The sequence below is a fragment of the Vulpes vulpes genome, chromosome 14, assembly GCF_048418805.1.
Source record: "Vulpes vulpes isolate BD-2025 chromosome 14, VulVul3, whole genome shotgun sequence".
Lineage (NCBI taxonomy): Eukaryota > Metazoa > Chordata > Mammalia > Carnivora > Canidae > Vulpes > Vulpes vulpes.
Window position 1 is genome coordinate 17,500,630 of NC_132793.1, and position 21,072 is coordinate 17,521,701.

The 21,072-nt window shown below is 46.3% G+C and overlaps 1 protein-coding gene across 23 annotated transcripts in view; it reads left to right on the plus strand.

Moving 5' to 3' along the window:
• The window catches only part of PTPRT (protein tyrosine phosphatase receptor type T), a 1,025,198-nt gene that overhangs the window by 828,392 nt on the left and 175,734 nt on the right, over positions 1-21,072 (plus strand). For 12 of the 23 annotated variants that reach the window (XM_072735832.1, XM_072735811.1, XM_072735820.1 and 9 more), the window contains exon 14: positions 2,767-2,823. The exons of the other annotated variants lie outside the window; for them this stretch is intronic. In XM_072735832.1, coding sequence (XP_072591933.1) covers positions 2,767-2,823 — 57 coding nt within the window. The remainder of the gene's footprint in view (positions 1-2,766; positions 2,824-21,072) is intronic. 23 annotated transcript variants of the gene reach the window in all.

A 21,072-nucleotide genomic window follows, 5' to 3' on the forward strand; every position in this document is an offset into this window, starting at 1 on the left:
TCACGGGTCCAATGTAAGAATTTAATGGGCCAGTGCATATAATGTGCTTAGTGCAACGCTGAGCTTATAAAAGCACTCAACAAATAGCTAGTGGGTCGAACAACAAACAGATAAAGTGTATCAGTACAGCATGATTAAGTGCTGTGATGAAGTTAAATTCAGGATGCTGTGGGAGCAGAGGAGGGAAACATAAATCAGTTTAGGGTGGGCCTTCTCAGGTACATGGTTACTGAGACAAGTTTTGAAAGAGTGACAGTTATCATATTGAGCAAGGCCAGATAATAAGTCAGGGCGGTCTTCTGAGTTGAGGAAGTAGCATGAGCAGATCATTGGAGGCAAGAAAGCATGCCACCGAGCGTGAATGGTCTGAACGTAAAGGTTAGATGCCAATGTGACCAGAGGCCAGGAGTGGTTAGAGGTGGTTAGAGGTGATTAGGGGTTAGTGGTTAGAGGTGCTTGAAGTAGCAAGCAAGGCCATGAATGAAAGACTCTGTATCACCCGGTGGCATGTATATGAACATGATCCTGAGACCATGGGAGCCCTTGGATGTGCCCAAGAAACTCCCTTAGAAGATGGATCAGAGATGGAGTTCTGGGGCACAGACGAGGCAAGACCATGGGAGGAAGGAAGCCACTGAAATAGGTCAGGTGGGAACACTGGAGCTACATCTTTTCTCAAGCCTTCTGTTTGTCTTTCTACCATGCAAGCCATGTCCTGCCTACCTCAAAAGGTGGGAAAAAGTTAATTAAAGTAGCCACTTAAAATAGGGTTTGGCCAACTTTTATGTAAAAGGCCAGTAATAAGTATCTTCAGTTTTACAAGGCCATGTGGTCCCTGTCACACCTACTCAGCTTTGTTATGATAGCACAGAAAACAGACATAGGTAATAAATATATAATGAGTGTGACCATGTTCCAATTAAACTTTATTTATGGACACCAGAATATGAATTTTATATAATTTTCATGTGTTGTAAAATATTACTCTTCTTTTGGATTTTTCCCCCAACCAATGAATCACTACATTCTACCCCTGAAACTAATAATACTCTATATATTAACTAAATAGAGTTTAAGTTAAAAAAATTTTAAAGAATAAGTAAATAAAAATTTAAAAAAATAAAATAGCATCCCATTTAAACCCACTCCAGGAAATAGTGGGAAGCCAGATTTGACCCATGAGCTCAGTTTCCTGACCTCTGACTTAGCATGTGCTTTGAAAATGGTGAAGCTTCCCACACTGTTAAGGGAGGAATATTATGATGACAGTTGACTGGCAGTTATATTTTATAATGTTTCATAACCTTGCTCAAGCTTGCTTTTTGTGTGATTTTTTTTTTTGAAATTATGTGTTTCCTGTTTATCACTTGGTCTGGAATGCCCTACCTCTCTCTCTCCATTTTGTGTAGGGGCTTTATACAGTTTTGTTGATGAATCACTAGAGGAACATGCAGTCTTTCACCAAGCATAAGACACCTTCCTACCTTTTATGTCATTTTCTTTACAGAAACAAGTGGTCGATTGCAAAGGGCAAGAGCATTAGTCATGCAAACCAGGATTTGAATACTGCCTCTGTTACTAGTTCTGTGACCTTGAGCAAGTTATATCAGTTCTCTGATTCATTTCTTCACTCATTCATTCATTTATCCAACAAATATTCACAGAGTACCTACTACATGCCAGGACCAATACAAGGTCACAGGAGCACTTAGTAAATGAAACGTGGTGACTGCCTTGAAGGAGCTTATAGAGTCCAGGAAGATGCAGCCACAGATAACATGGTAGGGTTATTGCTGTAAGAAGGGAAGACCTAGGGTGTTATGGGAAGACAGAGCAGGGCATCTGCCCTATACATGGTAAGGGGCTAAAGCCTCCAAGAAAGAAGTTCCAAACTAATTCCTGAAGGATGAGTAGTTGTCAGCCAGATAAAGGGATGGAAAGGGTATGTGTTCCATACAAGGTAACAAGTCTGATTAAAGCCTACAGACAAGGACCTAGGGGGCTATTGATAACAGAGAGGATCTCGTTGCCCTTAAGGCAGAGTGTGTGGTAGGACAGCAAGGATCCTGTCATTGAGGGTCTGCAAGCTGGAGGAGGAGCTCTGAGATTTACCTTACTGATGCCTTTCAGCTGAAGGGTGGAGGGTGGATTGAAATGGGGCAAGACCAGAGACAGGAAGACCAATGAGGGGGCTGGTATCTTTAACAAACCCAAGTCAAACACGAGAGTGGCTTGAACAAAGTGGAAATGAAACTGGAGAGAAAGGGAGAAGCTTCAAGAATTTTCCTGGAGTAGAATTACAAGGTGTGCTGAGTGATTAGAAGTCAGAGGTCAGTAGAAAGGAAAGGTAAAGGATGACTCCCAGATTGCTAGTTTGAGCTGCTATGCAGATGGGGCCACCATTTACTAAGAAAGCAGAGACCGGGAGAGAAGACATGGAGTGGAAAGATGATGGGGGTTCGTTTGTAATTATACTGACCTTTCTGGGTTGCTCTAAGTCTTAGAAACGTTGTACATGAGGTACCTGGCAGATACCTGGCATGTCGTGGGTGCTTGATAAATGCTGACTCTTATTCTCGTTTCATTTTTAAAAATCTATTTCAGGCCTTGCTTTGTTAGATCACGATGTTCTTTTTGCTGTTTAGTGTGAGCTCTTCAGAGCCACAAGAACTGTAGTTTTGTTCACCGTGCCGCACGTTTTCATGTGTGTTTCTTTCTCTCCTTCTCTTCTGCATGCTGCCTGGGGACTGGCTTCCTTGTGGTCAGCACCAATGGGCAGCGCCCAGGTGACCCCGGGGACTCCACTCTGCCTCCTCACCACAGGTGACCACCAGAGCCCTGGGCGGGTGGGAAGGGATTGAGAGTGGCCCATGCTCAGGGCATCCTCCAGGCCAGGTGCACCAGAGAGGAACTGGCAGTCCCTCCATGCCACCCACCCATCCACCCATTTTTTCTTCCAGCCACCCACCCATTCACCTACCTACCCATTCACCCATCCACCCATCTCTCCATCCCTTACTTCATCCATGCATCAATCCACTCATGTATTCTACAGATGCTTACTAAGTACCTACTATGTGCCAGGCACTGTTCTAGGCTTTGGGAGATATAATGATGAGGAAAAAGAAGACATGTTCCTCTGCCTTTCTGGGAGGGGAAAGAGCCACACTGATTAGAGTACAACTGAAACCGTGAGTGGTGCTACAAAAGAGAGGTGTGTTGGTTTTCAAAGTAAACAGAGACACATACCTGGAGCTAAGAGCATGTGTCCCCTTAAAGTGACAATGGAGCTGTGGTCTGAGGTTGGGGAAGAAGTTGACCTACCATATCTGTGCTTAGGAAGTGAGTAGATCTGGCTATCATTCCAGGCCTCCCCTGTGCCCTGGGAAAGCCCTTTAAATGTGGTGGTCCTCACTTTTCCTATGTGTTAAGCAGGAATCGTAACAGTCACCTTTTGTGGGGGGGGGGGGGGGACACCATGTGCTATAGAATCTGCACATGCAGAGTCTTCTAGAGCTATATTTGAGATCATACAAGATAACGTGTGAAAGGGCTGGTGTGGGAGTGCCCAGTCTAGAGTAGGTATTTGCTTGAATTAGATACCAACCCTTTTTCCTCGAACACACTGTATTTTTATCCCATTTCCCATAAGCATCTGCCACTCAAAGATTGGGATGCAGAGCCCACCTGTGTCGGAGGCTGATGCCCATGGCAGGACCCTACAGACAGAAGAGACATCGCTGTCCTAGAAATCCTACTCCCGGGGACCTTTCTTGTCAGTGGAAGTCCTTGGTAGTTGCTCAGACAGTGGTCTCCCCTCAGCTCGTCCCTAACTGGCCAGTTTGTCATGGTGGAGAAGAGGGTGCAGCTGGCAGAGATGATGGGAGTCTGGCCACTTGCAACCTCATGGCCCACTTTTGTCCACCCCCTCCCCAAACTCAGAAGTATCATTGCTATCGGATGCCTTAGGCTGGGCTCTCTAGACACAGAGCCTGACATAGGGATTCCTGTGCAAATTCCTCATTAAGGAGTATTCTCAGAAGAGAGAAAGTCAGGGAGACAGGATAGGGCAGGATGTGGGGGCCTGTGTCAGTCTGAGGCCACAGGGGCCTCTGGAGTGTGTGGGTTGCTCTTACCTTGAAGCCAAAGGGCCAGCAGTGGTGCCACTGTGTCAGCCGGCCACTGGCCGTGGGCTGCCATGGGCGGAGTGCACAGGCTCCTGGAGAGGTACCTCGCCTTTGCCTTATGGCGCTTCTGCCGGTAAGGAGGTATCTGTGAGCCTTTAGCAGCCAGCACCCACAGCAGCTGGACATTAGGTGCGCCGGCCTGGGAAAAGAGCCATGGGCAGAGTCTCAATGGCATTCACTTCAGCCCAGTTTTCCCTACCACCAACCTGCATAGCTCAGCAGGTCACTGCCAGCATCCCAAGAATGTCATTCTAGCCACTCCCTATCTATATGACCTTAGGTAAGTTGCATAGCCTTTTTTCCCCTGTGAATCTTTTTTTTTTTTTTAAAGATTGTATTTATTTTTTCAGAGACACACAGAAAGAGAGGCAGAGACATAGGCAGAGGGAGAAGCAGGCTCCCTGCAGGGAGCCCGATGCAGGACTTGATCCCAGGACCCCAGGATCACACCCTGAGCTGAAGGCAGACCCTCAACCACTAAGCCACCCAGGTGTCCCTTTCCCCTGCAAATCTAATTGTCACACCTCAGAGTCCTATTACAGATTACTATTGGGTGACCCTAGAGACTCCATGCCCAACAGCAGCACATAGTAGGCCTTCAGGAATTGTCAGCCCCCCACCCCCACCCCATCATAGGCCTACCAGCCTCAGCTTCACCCCCAGGAGGCAGGGAGTTGCCTGTGGATGCATGGTGTCAGTGAGGGGAGAGGGCCTCTCACTGCTGTGCCCACACCCACCTTACTGAGACACCACGCATCTCTGGAGCCTGTGCGGGAGCTCCGTTTCCGCCGGGCCATTGTTCTCTGGGATCTATTCAAGTGGAGCAGTCTGATAATGTTTTCTTTAAACAGAGCCAATGCCATATCGGGCACATTTGTTCTTACCTCTTGCCTCTGAGGTGTCTGAATGTTCCTCCTCTGACGGGTTTATTTCTTCATGTTCCATTTGTTTCTCGGCCCCATTTGATGGGTGAGGTGCCTGCAAGTGTTTCTCTTTGAGCAGAATGTCCCTTTCAAAGGGTGTTTTTATTCATGCTCATCCCCTGATAGCAATGAGGGCTGGTGTAAATAATAACTGCTGGATCAGAGGGACGGGGATATTAGACGAGAAGCCCGGGCAGCCTCTTTTTTGGATCAGCCCCAGCTCAGAGAACCGTGGGACCACATGGTGCAGCAGGGACAGGCTGACGTTCAGAGCTGAGGCTGTGTTCTCAGCTCTGCCACCTTCTGGCCTGGTGATCATGGGCGAGTGATTTCCCTTCTCTGGGCTTCATTATCTTCTGAAGTGGGGGCTCCAGGTGGTACCCCTGGCCATAGTTAATCATGAGAACTGAGTAATAGCCTTAACCCTCTTTGCTCAGCTCACTCCCAGCTGGCTCTGCAGGTCTCTGACTTCCTGGCTATGCTCTGGGGCAGGGTTTCTCAACCTCTGCACGAGGGACATTTGGGGATGGATAATTCTGTTGTCAGGGGCCTTCATGTGCATGGTAGGATGTTTAGCAGCACCTCTGGCTTCTACCCACTAGATGCCAGTAGCACTTCACCCCTCAGTTTTGACAACCAACTATATCTCCACACAGTCCCCAATGTCCCCTGAGGGGCAGTAGCTCCCCCTGTTGAAATCCTCCAGAGTTGCACTGCTCAATAAAAATAGAACTGGGACCACGCATATAATTTCACATTTAGAGTCACATTTAAAAAGAAAAAGCAAAAACAGACAGATTTAATCTTAATAGATAATATTTAACCCAGTGCATATAAAATATTATCATGTTAACATGCCATAAGTATTTTAAAATTATGAATGAAAGATATTTTACTTTTTTTTTTTTTGCAGTAAGTCTTTGCAATCTGGTATACATTTTCCGCTTAGAGCACTTCTCAGTCCAGATGCTAGATTTTAAACAGTTAAAATTCAATATAACCTTAAAGAGATAAACATTATGTTTAATGAGTGAACATACTTTGTACTAGCTTTTCAGTTTAAATTCATTAAAACAAATCATAAAATAAATTTAAAAACTCAGTTCCTCAGTCATACAAGGCACATTTCAGGTCCTTGGTGACCACATGTGGCTTAGCAGCTGCCATCTTGGACAGCACAGATCTAGAGGTAAAAACATGTCTTGATCATCTTGGGGCTTAGCTGGTGAACAGAAGTGTATGTGCATAGAGAAGCGGCTCAGTAAATGTTTGATTCCTTTGTTTGATTTTGACACACACACACACAGGGACATTTGATAACGTCTGGAAATATATTTGGTTATCATATGTGGGTATGAGGGTGGAGGCTGAGGATGCTTGCCTTGCAAAAATAAGGCAAAACCTTTTGCAGCCAGGGTCAGGCGTTTTTGTGTAGTGGGCTAACTTGTGACTGCCGTGGACAAATGACGGGCTAACATTTTGCTCGAGGGACTTAGAACCTGTGGACCCACCACAGCAGAAAGTGCCCCTTCTCTGGCTCTGACAGTAACTCAGCCAGGCCTCCAGGGAGCAGGCTGGGACACTGAGTCCAACTGGAGGTTGGAAAGGGTGCACTAATGGTTGGTCGGGCAGCCATGCCCTGAGCTGAACCACTGCCAGACCCAGATTCGCTACCTTGGTGGTGCCCGGTGCCCGTAAGGAGAAGGGCTTGGACAAGCCCTCAGGTGGAACCCAAGCTCTATTGCTTAAGGTGGAGGGACTTGGGCAAATTACTCAGCCTTTCTGATCCCAGGTCCTCATCTCTGAGATAATGTGGCTCAGTCCCAGCTCTGCCACACTCACTGGTGTCCAGGGTCGTCGGAGGAAAGGGATGCATTCCTGGCACAGCTCCTGTTTGAAAAGGTGTCAGGTGCACCTCCCCTCTGTCATTCTTTTCTTTCCTGTTCATGTTAAAACTCTCTGTTGTTATTTTCCTGGCGGTTTTTAAAATCAGAGCCTTGCCGCAGTAGCAGGATTTGGTAAAACACTCTCTGAGACTGCTTTGCCTCTAAAGCAACTTGCCCCAGGGAAGCCTTATAAATTCTGGACCCAGATAGAGTTGGAGTCTTTGGGGCATAGCTGTGTGGGCCCTGAGCAGATGGGGAAGCAGCATGGCAGCCTTCTGAGGGCTCAGCATGCCTGGAGGCCTCCACAGCCTCGGGTACCCTGGAACCTCAGCGACCCTCCCAGGGAGGTGATGCCCCTTGGCAAGGGTTGACAGATGGTGTGCGAATAGGAGCTGGAAGCAGTAGGACCAGATGTGCTCTGGAAAAGGCTGAAATCCAAGCACCCACCATGACAGGACCATGCTGGGTGGAGAGAAGAGGAAGGAAGACCCAAAATGGGGAGACATAGCCTGCCAGGCTGGCTGGAGAGAAGTGGCAGCTCTGGGGGACAGTGGCGTCAGGGATATCTAGCAAGATGAGGAAAAGAACAGTAGAACAGCCACGATGTGTTACAGACTTCCTGCATCCCATGGCAAGTACATAGGGCTTCACGTTATTAACACACTTCAACTTTCCAATGACTCTACTCCGTGGGGTGCTGTTAGCATTCTCGTTTACAGATGTGGAAACTGGGACTCTGATTGTTGGAAATCACACAGCTCAGAGATGATAAATTTCTCCGTACAGTCTGTTCTCTGACCCACCATGCTCTATGCCCACAATCCACGCTAGTGAGCACCTATTATGTGCCAAGAACCAGGAAATACCATAGCAGAGGGGTTCAGCACAATGCCTCAAAAACCACATCCTGACTAGCAGTGGGGCTTCGAGCCACTGAGAAGTTACATAAATTGCCCCATTTCTTTATCAACAAAATAGGGATACTAACAGTCACTAGTTGTTAAGAGGAATAAGGGAGAAAATACACTTTAAATACTTGGGCTTGTGCTGTTGCTATTATTATCATCCTAAACCCATTTTACAGATGAGGAAATGGAAATCCAAACAGGAGGAAGCAGGCAGGCTTGCCAGTGGTGAAATTCAGGCAGGTGGCTGGACCAGAACTGTGGTTCCTGAGAACTGTGGGGGATGGGGTGAGAGGTAAGAGCCCATCAGAGCTTTAGCCTAAAATCATAAGCAGAGTTCACAAACAGGGGCTCCCTAGGGAGTTAGGATATAGAGTGGGAGGCTGGACACAGTAGATGGCAACCCCGGCTCTTGTGATGGCCCCAGGCAAGAGCAGGGCAGAGAGCTGAGGTGACACAATGCTGAGGTCCCTGAGCCTTCTTGGGCATCTTCCAGTCCCCCTTGACCAAGGCCTCAGTTGGTCTCAAAGCTCAGGCCAGGGCTGTGTCTGCAGATGAGGAGCAGGGACCACAACTGGAGGTCAGGGAGGTGGGTAAAATTTAGCCACAGCTCTTCCATGTGGCTGCTGGCCTGGCTGTAGGCTGACTCCACAGAGCATGGAAGAAGTGTAGTATTCGATCAAATGCACCAGAATGCCATCTTCGTCAGCAGTCTTACAATAGATGCTCATAGCCTGATGGACACAAGGCTCTGGGCACATCATTTTGGCTGCCAGTTTCTGTGACCGATCGCCGCGCTGAACCAGTAGCCTTAGTGCAGAAGAGGAAGGCATTTTTCTGGCATGCCACTTCTCCTGTGGGGTGTTCCCCTATAGCAAGTGAATGCTCCTGCTGCCTGCAAAGCAAGCATCTAAGCAAGGAGCATATATAAGGCCTTCACTATACCTTTTTCTCTCTCGGGGTATTCTCCTTAGACCAAGGAGAAACCAGCCTTCAGGCTTCTATGCAAACTGCCATTAAATTCAGATTCAGAATCCCAGGGCCATCCGTGCTCTCTCCCCATTGATGGTACCAGCCAGCCACCACATGGGACCGGTACTGCCTCTAGAATCTCTCCTGAATCTCTCCTTTCCTCGCTGCTGCTTTTCATGCCTAAGATCCATTAAGTCTTGCTCAGATTAGTGTCACAGCTTCCAGACTGGCCTCCTTGTCATCACACTGGTGCCCTTCCAGTGTATGCTCCCCTGACACCACTGAGAATTGGATTTCAATCTAGTGTTTGAACCCTGTGTGGCCCCACCTCCCAAGCTTCTTAGGGACTGATTCTCTGGAGTTTCTTAATGGAGGCCCCATTAAAATCTGCTGGTGTGGCCCTGCATAGGCTCTCCCGGGCTCATCTGGTACTTATAGGCAGAAAGCATGGGCACCCCAGGGGAGACCTCTCAGAACTCTGAGTGTGCCCCTGCAGGCAACAGCCATGACTGTAAATGCTTTGGACTTCACTTCTGCCCTCTATCATCTCTCCTAACACAGAGCTGCTTTTCTATCCATCCTTTGGGGAGGAGGGTAGATCAGCTTTTAGTACAAAACACAGTGATTCAGTGTTTCTGCTTCCAAAAGCCAAGGGGCAAAGGCTAGAAGAAAGAAAACATGTTCATGGTGGATTTGCCTGGAATCTCAACAATCGATGCTATTCCCACTGCTGGTTTTATTACCCTTGCTCAGTTTCATTGCACTAATCTGAATTCCGTGCTGCGTGTTTACTGGCCGTTCCCTCTGATCCTGCTCGTGCTCCCACTAATCCTTCCTATAGATTTCTTGTTCCCTCCCGTGCCTCCTCTCCTTTTCAGGAGCACGTTCAAGAAGCACGTTCCAGAAGCAAGATCCAGACAAAGCTACCCAGGCTGCGCAGATCTTTGCCTCTCCTCCCCATTCTTACCCCTTTAGGTCAGGCAATGTGATCATCCCTTGAGATCAGCTTCACCAGACTCGGTTGGAAAGAATTGAATTATGTTTCTGCGCAAGGGCCTTGGGGACACCTTGACCTGGTAACACTCTACTAGACTACTCAGACAAATAAAGCCAGGATATTTTGGCCTTCTGAAAGTGCCTATTTGCCTCAGTCCATGACCAAGCAGGAGTGTGACATCCTTTTCCCACATACTCTCTGATTGACCCTAACCTCTATTAGTGATTGCATTTTACTCCTTGAAATACAAAGACCTCCCTCCCATTCCCAGACTGTTTAGCTGAGCTTAGCCTGGTGTTACAGGTTCATGTCTTCCCCCAAAAGATATGTGGAGGTCGTAACACCCAGTTCTTGTGAATGCGATCTGATCCAGGAATAGGGTCTTTGCAGATGTCATTAGGTAAGATGAGTCATGAGGGCAGGCTCTAATCTGGTGAGACTGATGTCCTTATAAGAAGGAAACATCAAGGCACCTGGATGGCGCAGTTGGTTAAGCATCTGACTCTTGGTTTCGGCTCAGGTGGTGATCTCAGGGTTGTGAGAGTGAACCCCACATCAAGCTCTGCATTCAGCTCAGAGTCTGCTTAAGATTCTCTCCCCCTCTGCCTCTCTCCCCCACATTTGCTTGCACACATGCACACACTCTCTCTCCCTCTCTCTAAATTAAATAAGTAAATCCTTAAAAAAAAAAAAAAAAAAAAGAAGGGAATATCACATGAAGACAGACACACAGGGAGAGTGCTGTGTAGTGACAGAGGCAGAGAGGAATGATGCATCTGCAGGCCAGGGATTGCTGAGGACTGCAGCAAACCTGCAGCAGGAAGAGGAGAGGAAGGATTGTACCCAGTCTCATAGCAAGCATGGACATCTTGGTTTTGAACTTCTAGTCTCTAGAACTGTGAGAAAGTAAATTTCTGTTGCTTTGAGCCCCTCCAATGGTGGTAGTTTGTTACGACAGCCCTACAAAACTACTACACTTGGAAAACATGGGGATCCAGAGCACTAGACAGTGGCAGGAGTCCACTCTTGAGGCCATACTGTTACAGTGGACAGACCAAAGTGAGACCAAGGCCCAGAGCTGCCCTCCCAGAGAATTTGTTGGATCCACCCTGTGGGGGTCTCCTTGTTGGCTGTATTCTGCATCTGGCTCACAGCCAGCCCCTGTTCAGTGGCTCTGATCCTCCACTTTTTGGCTCTGCCTCCTACTTTTGAACAGTCCTAACATCTGCTGCTGGTTACAACCTGGCCTTGGCCTCTGCCTCACCAGCCAGGCTGTGGTAACTTGTTCTTGGTGTCCTGACGATGTTTGACCTGTCTACCCTCCCAGTGGACCGTTGTGCACACTGCTACAGTGACATCTCCTGAGAACCCTTCCCTCATTCCACAGCTGACACAGGACTGGTCTGATCTCCACAGGAAGAATAGTCTATTCGGGGTGACTGCACACACTCTCCCACTGGCTGCCTGGAAAGTCTAATGGGACTTTCTACTTAGCCATAGGGCCTAGGAAAGAGTGTGTGTTCTCCTCTCTTACATCTGCTCTGCAGACTAAACCTTTAATCCCTATCACAGGCTGTAGATGCTCCTCTATGCTGCAGCTAAGCAGCTTTGAGACCCCTGGGCTCAGGCTCAGTGCACAGATTTCTACAAGCAGGGAGCCAGTCCTGTTGGCAGTGAGCTGACTCAGCCTCTTCATCCTCCTTGGCAGGGCAGGCCTTGTCTAGACCATAGGGATCCAGTGGGGGAGAGTGTACAGTCACCCCGAATAGATTGTATTCTTCTCTTCTAGAGAAGAGGCCACTGGTTGGCCTCAGGGATGCCCTTGACACGTTCCATACCACTGATGCACGTGAAAACCAGGTTCATAGTTTAGTTTTCCCTAAGCAGTCATGCGTGCCCCTCCCTGTCCACACCTGTGTTAGCTTTGATTTTTAGCTTGCACACTTCTCTCTCCTACCAAGTAGTGAGCTCCAGGACAGCAGGATTGTCTCTTAATTACCTTGCATGCCTAGCAACTTGCTGTCCTCACTGTCAATGTTCTAATCTTAGTACCATTCATTGGGCAATGTCCAGGACTTTTTCTCTGTGGCCTAGAGTTGACTTGGTGCTAATGGGATCAAGGTAATGGGTCTGGTCCATTTGGATGTCACTTAGCTTTGTCCAGTTCCATTCCATGGGCTAAATATTATTGCTGGCCATAGTCTAATCACAACTCTAGGCATAGATTGACTCCTCACCATGAGTGGGTGCAGACTGATCAGCTGAACACTCCTAAACCCCATAGGCCAGCTCCTGATCCCCCCTTTAGATTTGACCCCTACCTCAGCCATATCCTGCTCTTTAACCTTCACTGTGGTGTGACTCCTAAACCAGTCTACAAAATATACCCAACCCTAGCCATAGCTCCTGGTCCTAGTCTAGTCACAGGTTAGGGCCCTGGCACTCACACTATGGGCTTCTGGGCATAAGAGTAGTTGAAACTGTAGAGGTATGAGGGTTTTCTTAGAACAGCAGTGGTGAAGCCCTTGAAAGGGCATGCCTTATAAAGTATGTGTCAGTAATGACACTGTCTGGCATCATTCAGGCATGACTACCCTTAAAGAAGTCTATAATGCTAAATTCTGAATGCATTAAAAAAAGAAAACAATTTCTAATAAAGGAGTTTTCCTGTACCCAGGAGAGATTCACCACAGGGACTTACATAGCTTTCCTACTGTATGTAACATGACTGAAGTAGAATTTGACCTACACAGAGCATTTGCTGTGTAAAGCAGAGTCCACCTGGAAACAGATTCAGGAGATACATAGGACCAAGCAGCATCAGCATTTGAGGAACAATTTATTTGAGTGGCCGGAGTGCTTTCAAACAATCAATTAAAGCTATTCCCGTCTCACGGGGTGCTAACCTCCATTTAAGGCTGAAAAAGAGGGCAACCCCTGTCAGCAATATTTAGCAGTTTTAGTTGTATAGGCTGTGATGAAGTCAATTCCAACCTCTTAGGACCAGCTGGGTGATATTGAGGGAGGCTAGGATATTAGAAATCTGTATCTTCTTTACACTTAGCTCAGTACTTATTAAATGGTTTTCCCCAGCAAGGGTAGAGCTATCTGAAAAACCTGTGTCTCTGTAGTGTTTTCTAGCTCCTTGACATTGACTCTGACTTAAATCTTGGCTAAAAGCAATTACTGTCATATGATGAATTGAGGCAATTTATTTATTACTTGAGAAACATCCTAGGTGATGTCACTTAGAAGAATGATGGAATAATCCTTCTCAAGCACTCCATTATCAACCAGACCTAGTGAGGGAGGCACTGTTCTCAGGTGTGGGGGAGGTAGTCAGAAATTAAAAAAAAAAAAAATTAGTAATCATGAGACCAGAGAAAGAGTATTAGGAATAAAGTAGACAACAGTTACTTAAACTTGAGCAAGGCTTGTCTCCCTGTGTAATTATATGGGACTCTGTGGTGGCTAAATATCAAGAAAGGAATTATAGGGAAAGCCCAGAGATTAATAATAAAACTGAACTCAATGTGTTAAGGGCTTAGAGATGGTGGTTGATATACAAGGAAAGTGAAAAGGATGAGAGAACTTAAGTTAAAAAGGTCAAGTTTAAATATCATTTGAGCAAAGTCTGTATAATTTGGCCCATATAACAAGATTCACATGACATGTTCATCAATCCCTTCGATATTAGAATATGATATGTTGGCAAGAGGGCACGAGGGGAGATAATCTTCAAGAAATGCGGGTATAGAATGGAGCTGCATGATACAGCGGGTGGCAGACTGAGCAGGCACAGGCATATGTACAAAGACGGCTTAAACCGGCTGATCCAGGTAAGATTCTAGATCAAAATATCAGTAAGCAATGTCTGCTGAGCAACCCAATTTAATAGCTAGCTGTCCCAGAAGCCAGCCACGTCTCTAACTTGGTCTTGACTCTGCTGGTATTAACACACAGTCTTGGGCCTTCCTCCTAATCCACGAGTCCAGACACCCCTCAAAAGTGGTAACTCTTGAGTAGTAACAATGGGGTAAACATCATCAGTTGTTCATAGGAAGCCCTTGCTGGCCCTTGGCCTGTCTGGCTTCACACCCCTCCTTTGCTCTTCTCTGGCTGGCTGGGAGTGCAGGTAACCCCTGCAAGGCTGTGTTTCCTGGGCCCCTGTGTCAACTGACATCTGGGTTTGGCCAATGGAAGGCATTAATTGTATAGTAAGAGAAAGGAGAAGCCTTCTTCCTCTTGGCCTCAGGCGCCTTTGAGGGCAGTGACTGTCCCCTCCATGACTCCACTTCTCCCAGAGGTCTACCAGAGTTGCAGCCTCTTTTGGGTGACTCTGACCTCTGGGCTCTGAGGAAACCACCACCACCTGCTTTTTGTCTTTCCAATCTATGCTGGGTTATGGTTCCTGGTGTCAGTACCATCTGGGCTGTCTCACCATCCTCTCCTGATCTCTGTATCAGTTCTCTAGCAAATTTGCTCCATTTTACATGTTTGGAGTGGTTTCCCTTTTCCTGGTTTGGATGCTGATGGATGCAGATTTCCAGTGATTATTCCTTCCTTTAGTAAATGGTAAGGGAAAAATTCTGATTTAATCATCCAGTCTATATTTTTTTTTCCTATATCAACATCTCACTTACTCTTGCGAAATATCTGGAATCCACATTTTTCCATTAAAAAAAAGTCAACAACAGCATTTGTTTCTCCCCAGGCTTCTCGCACCCCTCCTGTTTGCTACAATTTCAATCCTCAAAGACTGCCAAAGTAGTTCATGATCACAATTACAAATGCTCTCAATGCCTTGGGATGCAATTTGTAAAGTCTGGAGGCTTGAATCTAATGAAGTATCCAGATGCTTTCCTACCAACTTTTTTTTCCAATCTTGGACTTAAATTCCATCTTAAAAATAGCCTACCATTCTAAGAATTCGCTTCCAGCAAAATCAAGAAGGGATATGGTGCATACCTGACTTTAGAAGAACCGGAAAGTTGCCCAGCTTCCTCATCTTTTCCCTGTTGCCTCCTCGTGGCAAACCGCTCCCCCGCCCCCATAATCAGAGATGTCTACAATCCTTAAAACCTTCACATAGAGGTAGCAGCTCCAAGTCAGAGTTTGAAAGGTTTTCTCCACTGGGTGCCAGAAGCATGCAAAGCCAGAGTAAAGACAGAGAAACTCTTCAAGAAAAGAAGTCATTAAGGAGATGGGGTGAACTGCCAGCACAGTCAGATCTGGGGCTAATATGCCCTTGGATAACTAAGAGAAGACTGTGAGTTTTAAAGACTGCAGCTTTTAGGAATGGTGTTCCCAAGAGCCAGCTTCCTTCCTTTACCATCAGCAATGATCACCAGCATAGGTTATGCATCTACTGGGATTCACTTGGTTTTATCAATTGCAATTAGATGTTCTTTATCTGAGACTTCTATTTTTGCTCCATATCTTTATGGGGAAATTTTCTGAAGTAAAGCTATAGAATTGGGCCGATAGCCAGTGAGAGCACTTTGAGAATGAATCATTAATCCCTTGCTGCCAAATTTTGTTATTGCTGCCATTAAGTCATCCAGATGTAAGCTTGATACAGACCCTGCCTGTAGGAGGAAAATTAAGTGAATCACTCTGGGGACTCCTCCTGCCTTCATCCTAAGGATTAGGTGAACTCAGCCAGCAGGTTGCAAGGAGGCATGTCCCCAGCACCCACAATGCACCTACAGTTTGTAGACACAGAAAACCCCTGTTACCACCTTGGAGCCAGCTCCAAAGCCATGCCATCATTATGCCATATGTGGGAGCAGTTCCTCAGAGTTTATCAAACATTTTTTACCTCTTTTATTACATTTGATCCTTATAAAATCCCTGTGAACTTGGCACTTACTGCCTATTTTACAAATGAAGATATCAAATCAAATGGTGGCTAATAGCTTTGATCAAGGCCACACAACCATTTAGTGATGGAATCGGATGCAAACTCATGTATTTCTGATCTGAAACCCATTGCTTTTGACTGATCTCATAAAATCATAGAATCTCAACCTCAAAAGGGGTATAAGAGGCCAATGTAGTCCTTCTGTATGATGGGAGAACACCAAATTTCCAGTTAGTGTCTTTCATTGTTGATGACATATTCTCCTGCCGTTGTGGGTAACCTGGTGACTTGGAGGTAGACCCCATGGGAGTCCCGTATCTCTAGGGGTGACAAGGAGAATGTCTCTCACCCAGAGCATTGGTATCACTGGAATCAAGGGATGCTGATTTGAGATGGAAAGCAGGATCAATAATCAAATAAGAAAGGTCAGCATCCCATAACAGTGAGGTATTGAGGGCTTGGTTAAGCATCCAAGAAGCCCAGGAGGTGGGAATAGGTGGAGACAAAGTGGGCAAGTGAAAGGAAGGGCCATCTCTGGAACAGGACTTGGGAATCATGACTGCTTTTATGCTCCTCTCAGAATCAAAATGCTGCCTCACAGAGGCCAGGCTTGAGCCTTCACTGGATAGTGCTTTGACATAAAAACCTTTCCTTGTGTTGATCCCTGATCTACCCCTGTCACTCTACCCATTGATGTTAGCTCCAATCTTTAAAATTAAAGGTACCAATCTATTCCATCTTCCACAATGGCCTTTCAACTTGTTGAAGGCAAGAATTGAGGCTCATCTGAATCTTCTATTCTCTGGGCTGAAAAGTCCTGATTCTGACTGCCATTCCTCCAAAGTCAATAATCTCTGAATTTCAATGTATACCTGAATCACAAATAGACATTTTCAAAATGCAGCTGCCAATTCATTAGATCTGGGATGGGGCCTGAGTTTCTGCATTTGTAATAAGCTCCCAGGTGATGCTGATGCTTCTAGTTTTTGGACCACACTTTGAGCGGCAAGGCTCTTTGCCTGTCTTTACCCTGGAGGTCTCTCTCAGAGGATGGAGTCAACAACTGGATAAGCCTCATCAGAGTGGTCTGGCTAGTTCAATTTAGTTAAGCAAAACCAATTACCCTTGGTGGATATCAGGAGTCCTTGGGGGGATATACACTGGGATGGTTGTTTCATAGCATGGGAGGACGCAGTAGAGAAGTAAAACATGGTGACTTGGCCCTGTGTATGGAGAGGAGAAGACTTCACAAGACCAAGAGCTATCCCTTGGGCATCAGGTTCCCATGTGTAATAGTGAGTAGATAGTACACTGAAAGCCAGGTGTGAACTCTGAGCTGGAGCTAGGAGGAGTCTGAATCCTAAGACATAGATTTCATGGCTGGGTGGGGGGGGGAGAAGCCGCAACTGCTCTGAGAAGACTGGCTTAGCTTTGGGCATGCTCAGAGCTCAAAAGTTGCAGCTGTCTGGGGTATAAGGTTGAGCATCCAGCTTCATGTCAGAGACAGTAGTCTCCTGTTAGCATAGGCTGAGCTCACAAGATTGTTTTTAATGACTACATGACACAGGGGACTCAAGTAGAACCTTGAAGTTTCTCCAGTTGGATAAATTTACCACCTAGTGCCTAGCTGCCAGTTCTGATTTACATGGACTATTCTCAGGCTGGTTCCCAATGGAAGGCAGAAATGAATAGGATATATCCAAGTCCCTCCCCCTTCTCTCATTTAGCAGACTCCCATCCCAGTCCCTACTTAGTAGATAGAAGTTACCCAAGGCCAGAAACAAGGCTTTTTAGGGACTGGAGGCTGGTACTAAGTTTGACTCTCCTGAAAAGGGTGGACTTGGAGCAAAAGAAACACAGCTACCATATTGATGAAGGGTTCCCAGTTCAACCTCTGAAAAGTTCCCTTGGATTTCTGGCCAATGAGTCACATGGCCAACCTTCTTCATGGACCCAGTTCGGGCAATTTCCTTTACTGCAACTCTCTCAAGAGCAGTTCATTAGAGTGTTAAGGGGGTAAGCCCGGTACACAGATCCCAGCTCCAGAACTCACTAGTTATATGGCCTTAGGCAAGTCATTTAACTTTTCTGCAAAGTTTTCTAATCTATTTGAAAGGGAAAACAAGACTAGCATCTTGTTTAGTTTTGTGAATAAATGACCTCACATATGAAAAGTATTTGGCACATTACTTAGCACCCAGTAATGGGTCAATCCATTTAAGCTAAATTTTTAAAAAGTCATTGTAATTGGGCATCTGTTTGTTCAGGAGCTCAATTCCTACCTGAGATAGCACATCATATTGTTAGGAGGCCCCATCATAAGGCAACCCATATGTGCTTTCCTGTAAGTCCTATCACAGGGTCTCATCTGCTCCATTGAGGACTTTGATCTAAGCCTCCTGGGCATACTCTGACTGAACCAGAAGCAGAGCTAGCCCATACTCTGTCTCTGTCCCTTTCTTCTTCCTCTCAGATGGAGGAACCACAGAGGAATGCTATCTGGCCTTCAGTTCCTGAGCCATTTTCTCTATACCTGTACCACCTTTCAACACTGTTGGTATACTCCCTTTTTGAACAGAGACACAATTCCACAGTGGCTAGAGAAAATGCCCTCGAAAGGGTACTGCAATGGATATTGGGTTGGCCAATATTACAGGGCACATTAATATCCCTGTACCTGGAGTCCAGTTGGGTGAGCCAAGTATGACCCCTTCTCATAGCTTCCCTGTACAGAGTATGTGATTTCACCTCTGATGCCTGTTGGCTAAACTCCTTGAATTTGTCTAAACCACAAGGTTCTGGCCTTTCAGATAGCCTCCCTTGATCAAGGATGCTCTGTTGTTCGTTCATGGTCACCACTGAAGATGCTTCATTCTATGGTCATCTTGGAACTTATTTGGGGAAGAGTTTCTAACACTTATGCAAGATCTTCACTTTCCCTTGGGTATGGAGCAGTGTTTGATACGGTTGATTATTCATTCCTTCTTGAAACACTCTTCTCTTGGCTCTAGGGCACTCAGCATTCCTGAGTTGTCTTGTTACCTGTCTGGCCACTCCTGCTATGCTTCCTGTGCAGGCCTATCTTTCTCTACCCACTCATTAAGTGCTGCAGACCCTCTACTCTCTCTCTAAGCTTACTTTTCCTTTCACTTTTTATTTTTTTTCCCTGGGTGGCTCCCTCAACCTCAAGCTTTTTTTACCCTTAGGGTAAAAAACAAAACCTCTCATTGTGGGCCCTAATGACCTGTGTAGATAGGCCCCAGCTGTACTCTCTAGCTTCTCTCTCACCATGCTCACCCTGCTTTCTCACCCTTGTTACACTGTGTTTCTTTAATTTCTTGAATGCACCAGGCTCCTGGCCCCCTTACACAGCCTCAGCCACTGCTATTCCTTCTGTTGCTCCCACAGGCTCCTCTCATGTTCTCTACCTGGTTACAGCCTGGCCTCCCTTGGAGCTTACCCCACTGGCCACATCTTCCCACTCATGATTCATTTCTGTATAATGTGCTTTCCAAGAACCATGTGCCTCTCTTTTCTCCTCCTTAACAGATTTGAAAAGCTTACTATTATTGATTTTTGGTTCATTAATTTTATCTCCTGAGTCCCACCCACCACACATGGTAGGCTCTTGGAGGGCAGGAACTGTGCCTCTTTCACTCACTACTGTATCACTGAACGCCTCGCATATAGTGAGTCCTTGCAATTATTTACTGAAGGAATGAAGTGTGAATCTCTCTAAGCCAAGCCAGTAACAGTGTTCTTAGGGTAATAGGATCTTCTCCAGGGCTCCTTTGCCTTTGTACCCCAGTCTCTAGAATAGGATCTCAGAGCAGACACTAAATAAAGTTTAGCTATGCCAATGAATGCTCCTGAGCTAATTTCCTTCCTCCAAAACCAAATAAAAAGGCTCTGACACAATTGAAGAAATTGTCATCTTCCAGATGTTCAGCTTCCTTTTATGTTTGATATGCAGTGGACTAGCCATGTCTCAGAAATCGTGGCTCCAATGGGAAATGGGGGCTATGTGAAGGCTCCTCGTAACCAGCTCCCATTCTGGAATATAAGACCAGCCCTGCCAAAGAGGTGGTTTGGCTAACTCCCCCACAAACCCTCTGGGCTGTAGACAAGTTGCTAAGGCAGCCCTGGGATTTGATTAGCTGGTCTTGCCTTTAGCTGATGAAGGGAATTGAATAAAATCCCTTATTTATAAGTCCATCCAGGAGAAGGATCTCTCATCCCACCCATAGACAGCATCGTTTGGCACATGGCACATGGGTGCTTAGTAGCAAATGAATGAATGAAGCAAAGAACTCTACTCCACTCATCTTTATATCATTCGGTAATCATCTGTTAGCCAACAGGAGGAGAGTGGTCTGTACGAGACAGTGGCATTAGAGAGATGAAAACTCCCTGTTCTTGAAGACTTGCTATTCCCACTGGGGAGACTGAGCTAAGTAAACTCAGCTTGTCCCAGTTACAAGCAGTTTGGGGAGTGTGCTCTGATACAGGAAAACTCTTGACTATCTTCAACAAGAAGGGATGTGTCTTTGTGCTAGATGGCTGTTCTTAAATATCAGTGAGTTTGGGGAGTCAGAATCGTAGCTTATGGGTGTTCACATCCCTTCAATTCAGCTGAGTTATGTGAACCCATGGCTGAGAAAAGAGAAATTCAATTTGGTTCCATGAGAACAAATGTGTGTGGGCAGGGATGTCATCCCTTCAGCGAAACGTTGAACGATCACAAACATTAAGAGAACACCTATTACAAGCCAGGCTTAGTGCTACCATGAGGAAACAAAGATAAAGGAGGTATAATCTCCCCCCCAGGGAGCTTGCAGACCACTGGAGGAGACAGATGGAGAAACAAATAACTAATAATATCGGTATATTGAAGTGTGTGCATAGTGTTACAGGGAGTTAGAATTTAGTGGAAAGAGAGGAACTGTCCCAGGGGCATAGGAAACCAGAGGAGATACAGTCAGTGATGAAGGATGAGCTGGTGCTGATGACGCAGAAAAGCAGGGATGCGTTAGGGAGAGGATTTTGTGGATTTAAGCTGCCCCACACCAACATGGCCCCATTGAGAATGTGAATGGCAGCAGGAATGAGTTCACTCGGGGTGCTGGTAACCCCTGGGCCATGCTCCAGAAGCATTCATATAGGTGTCTGGAATGAGAAGTAGCCTCTGATCCCTGGGTGTTGCCTGATTAGGCCGGGGCTTAGGCATTTTTTGGCTACCTGGAATTGAACCAACGAGTTAGTACCAGCAGAGAACGTAGCATCAGCATTGAATTCTGGACATGGAGTTAGTCATATGTGTTTTCTGAACCCCAGGCAGT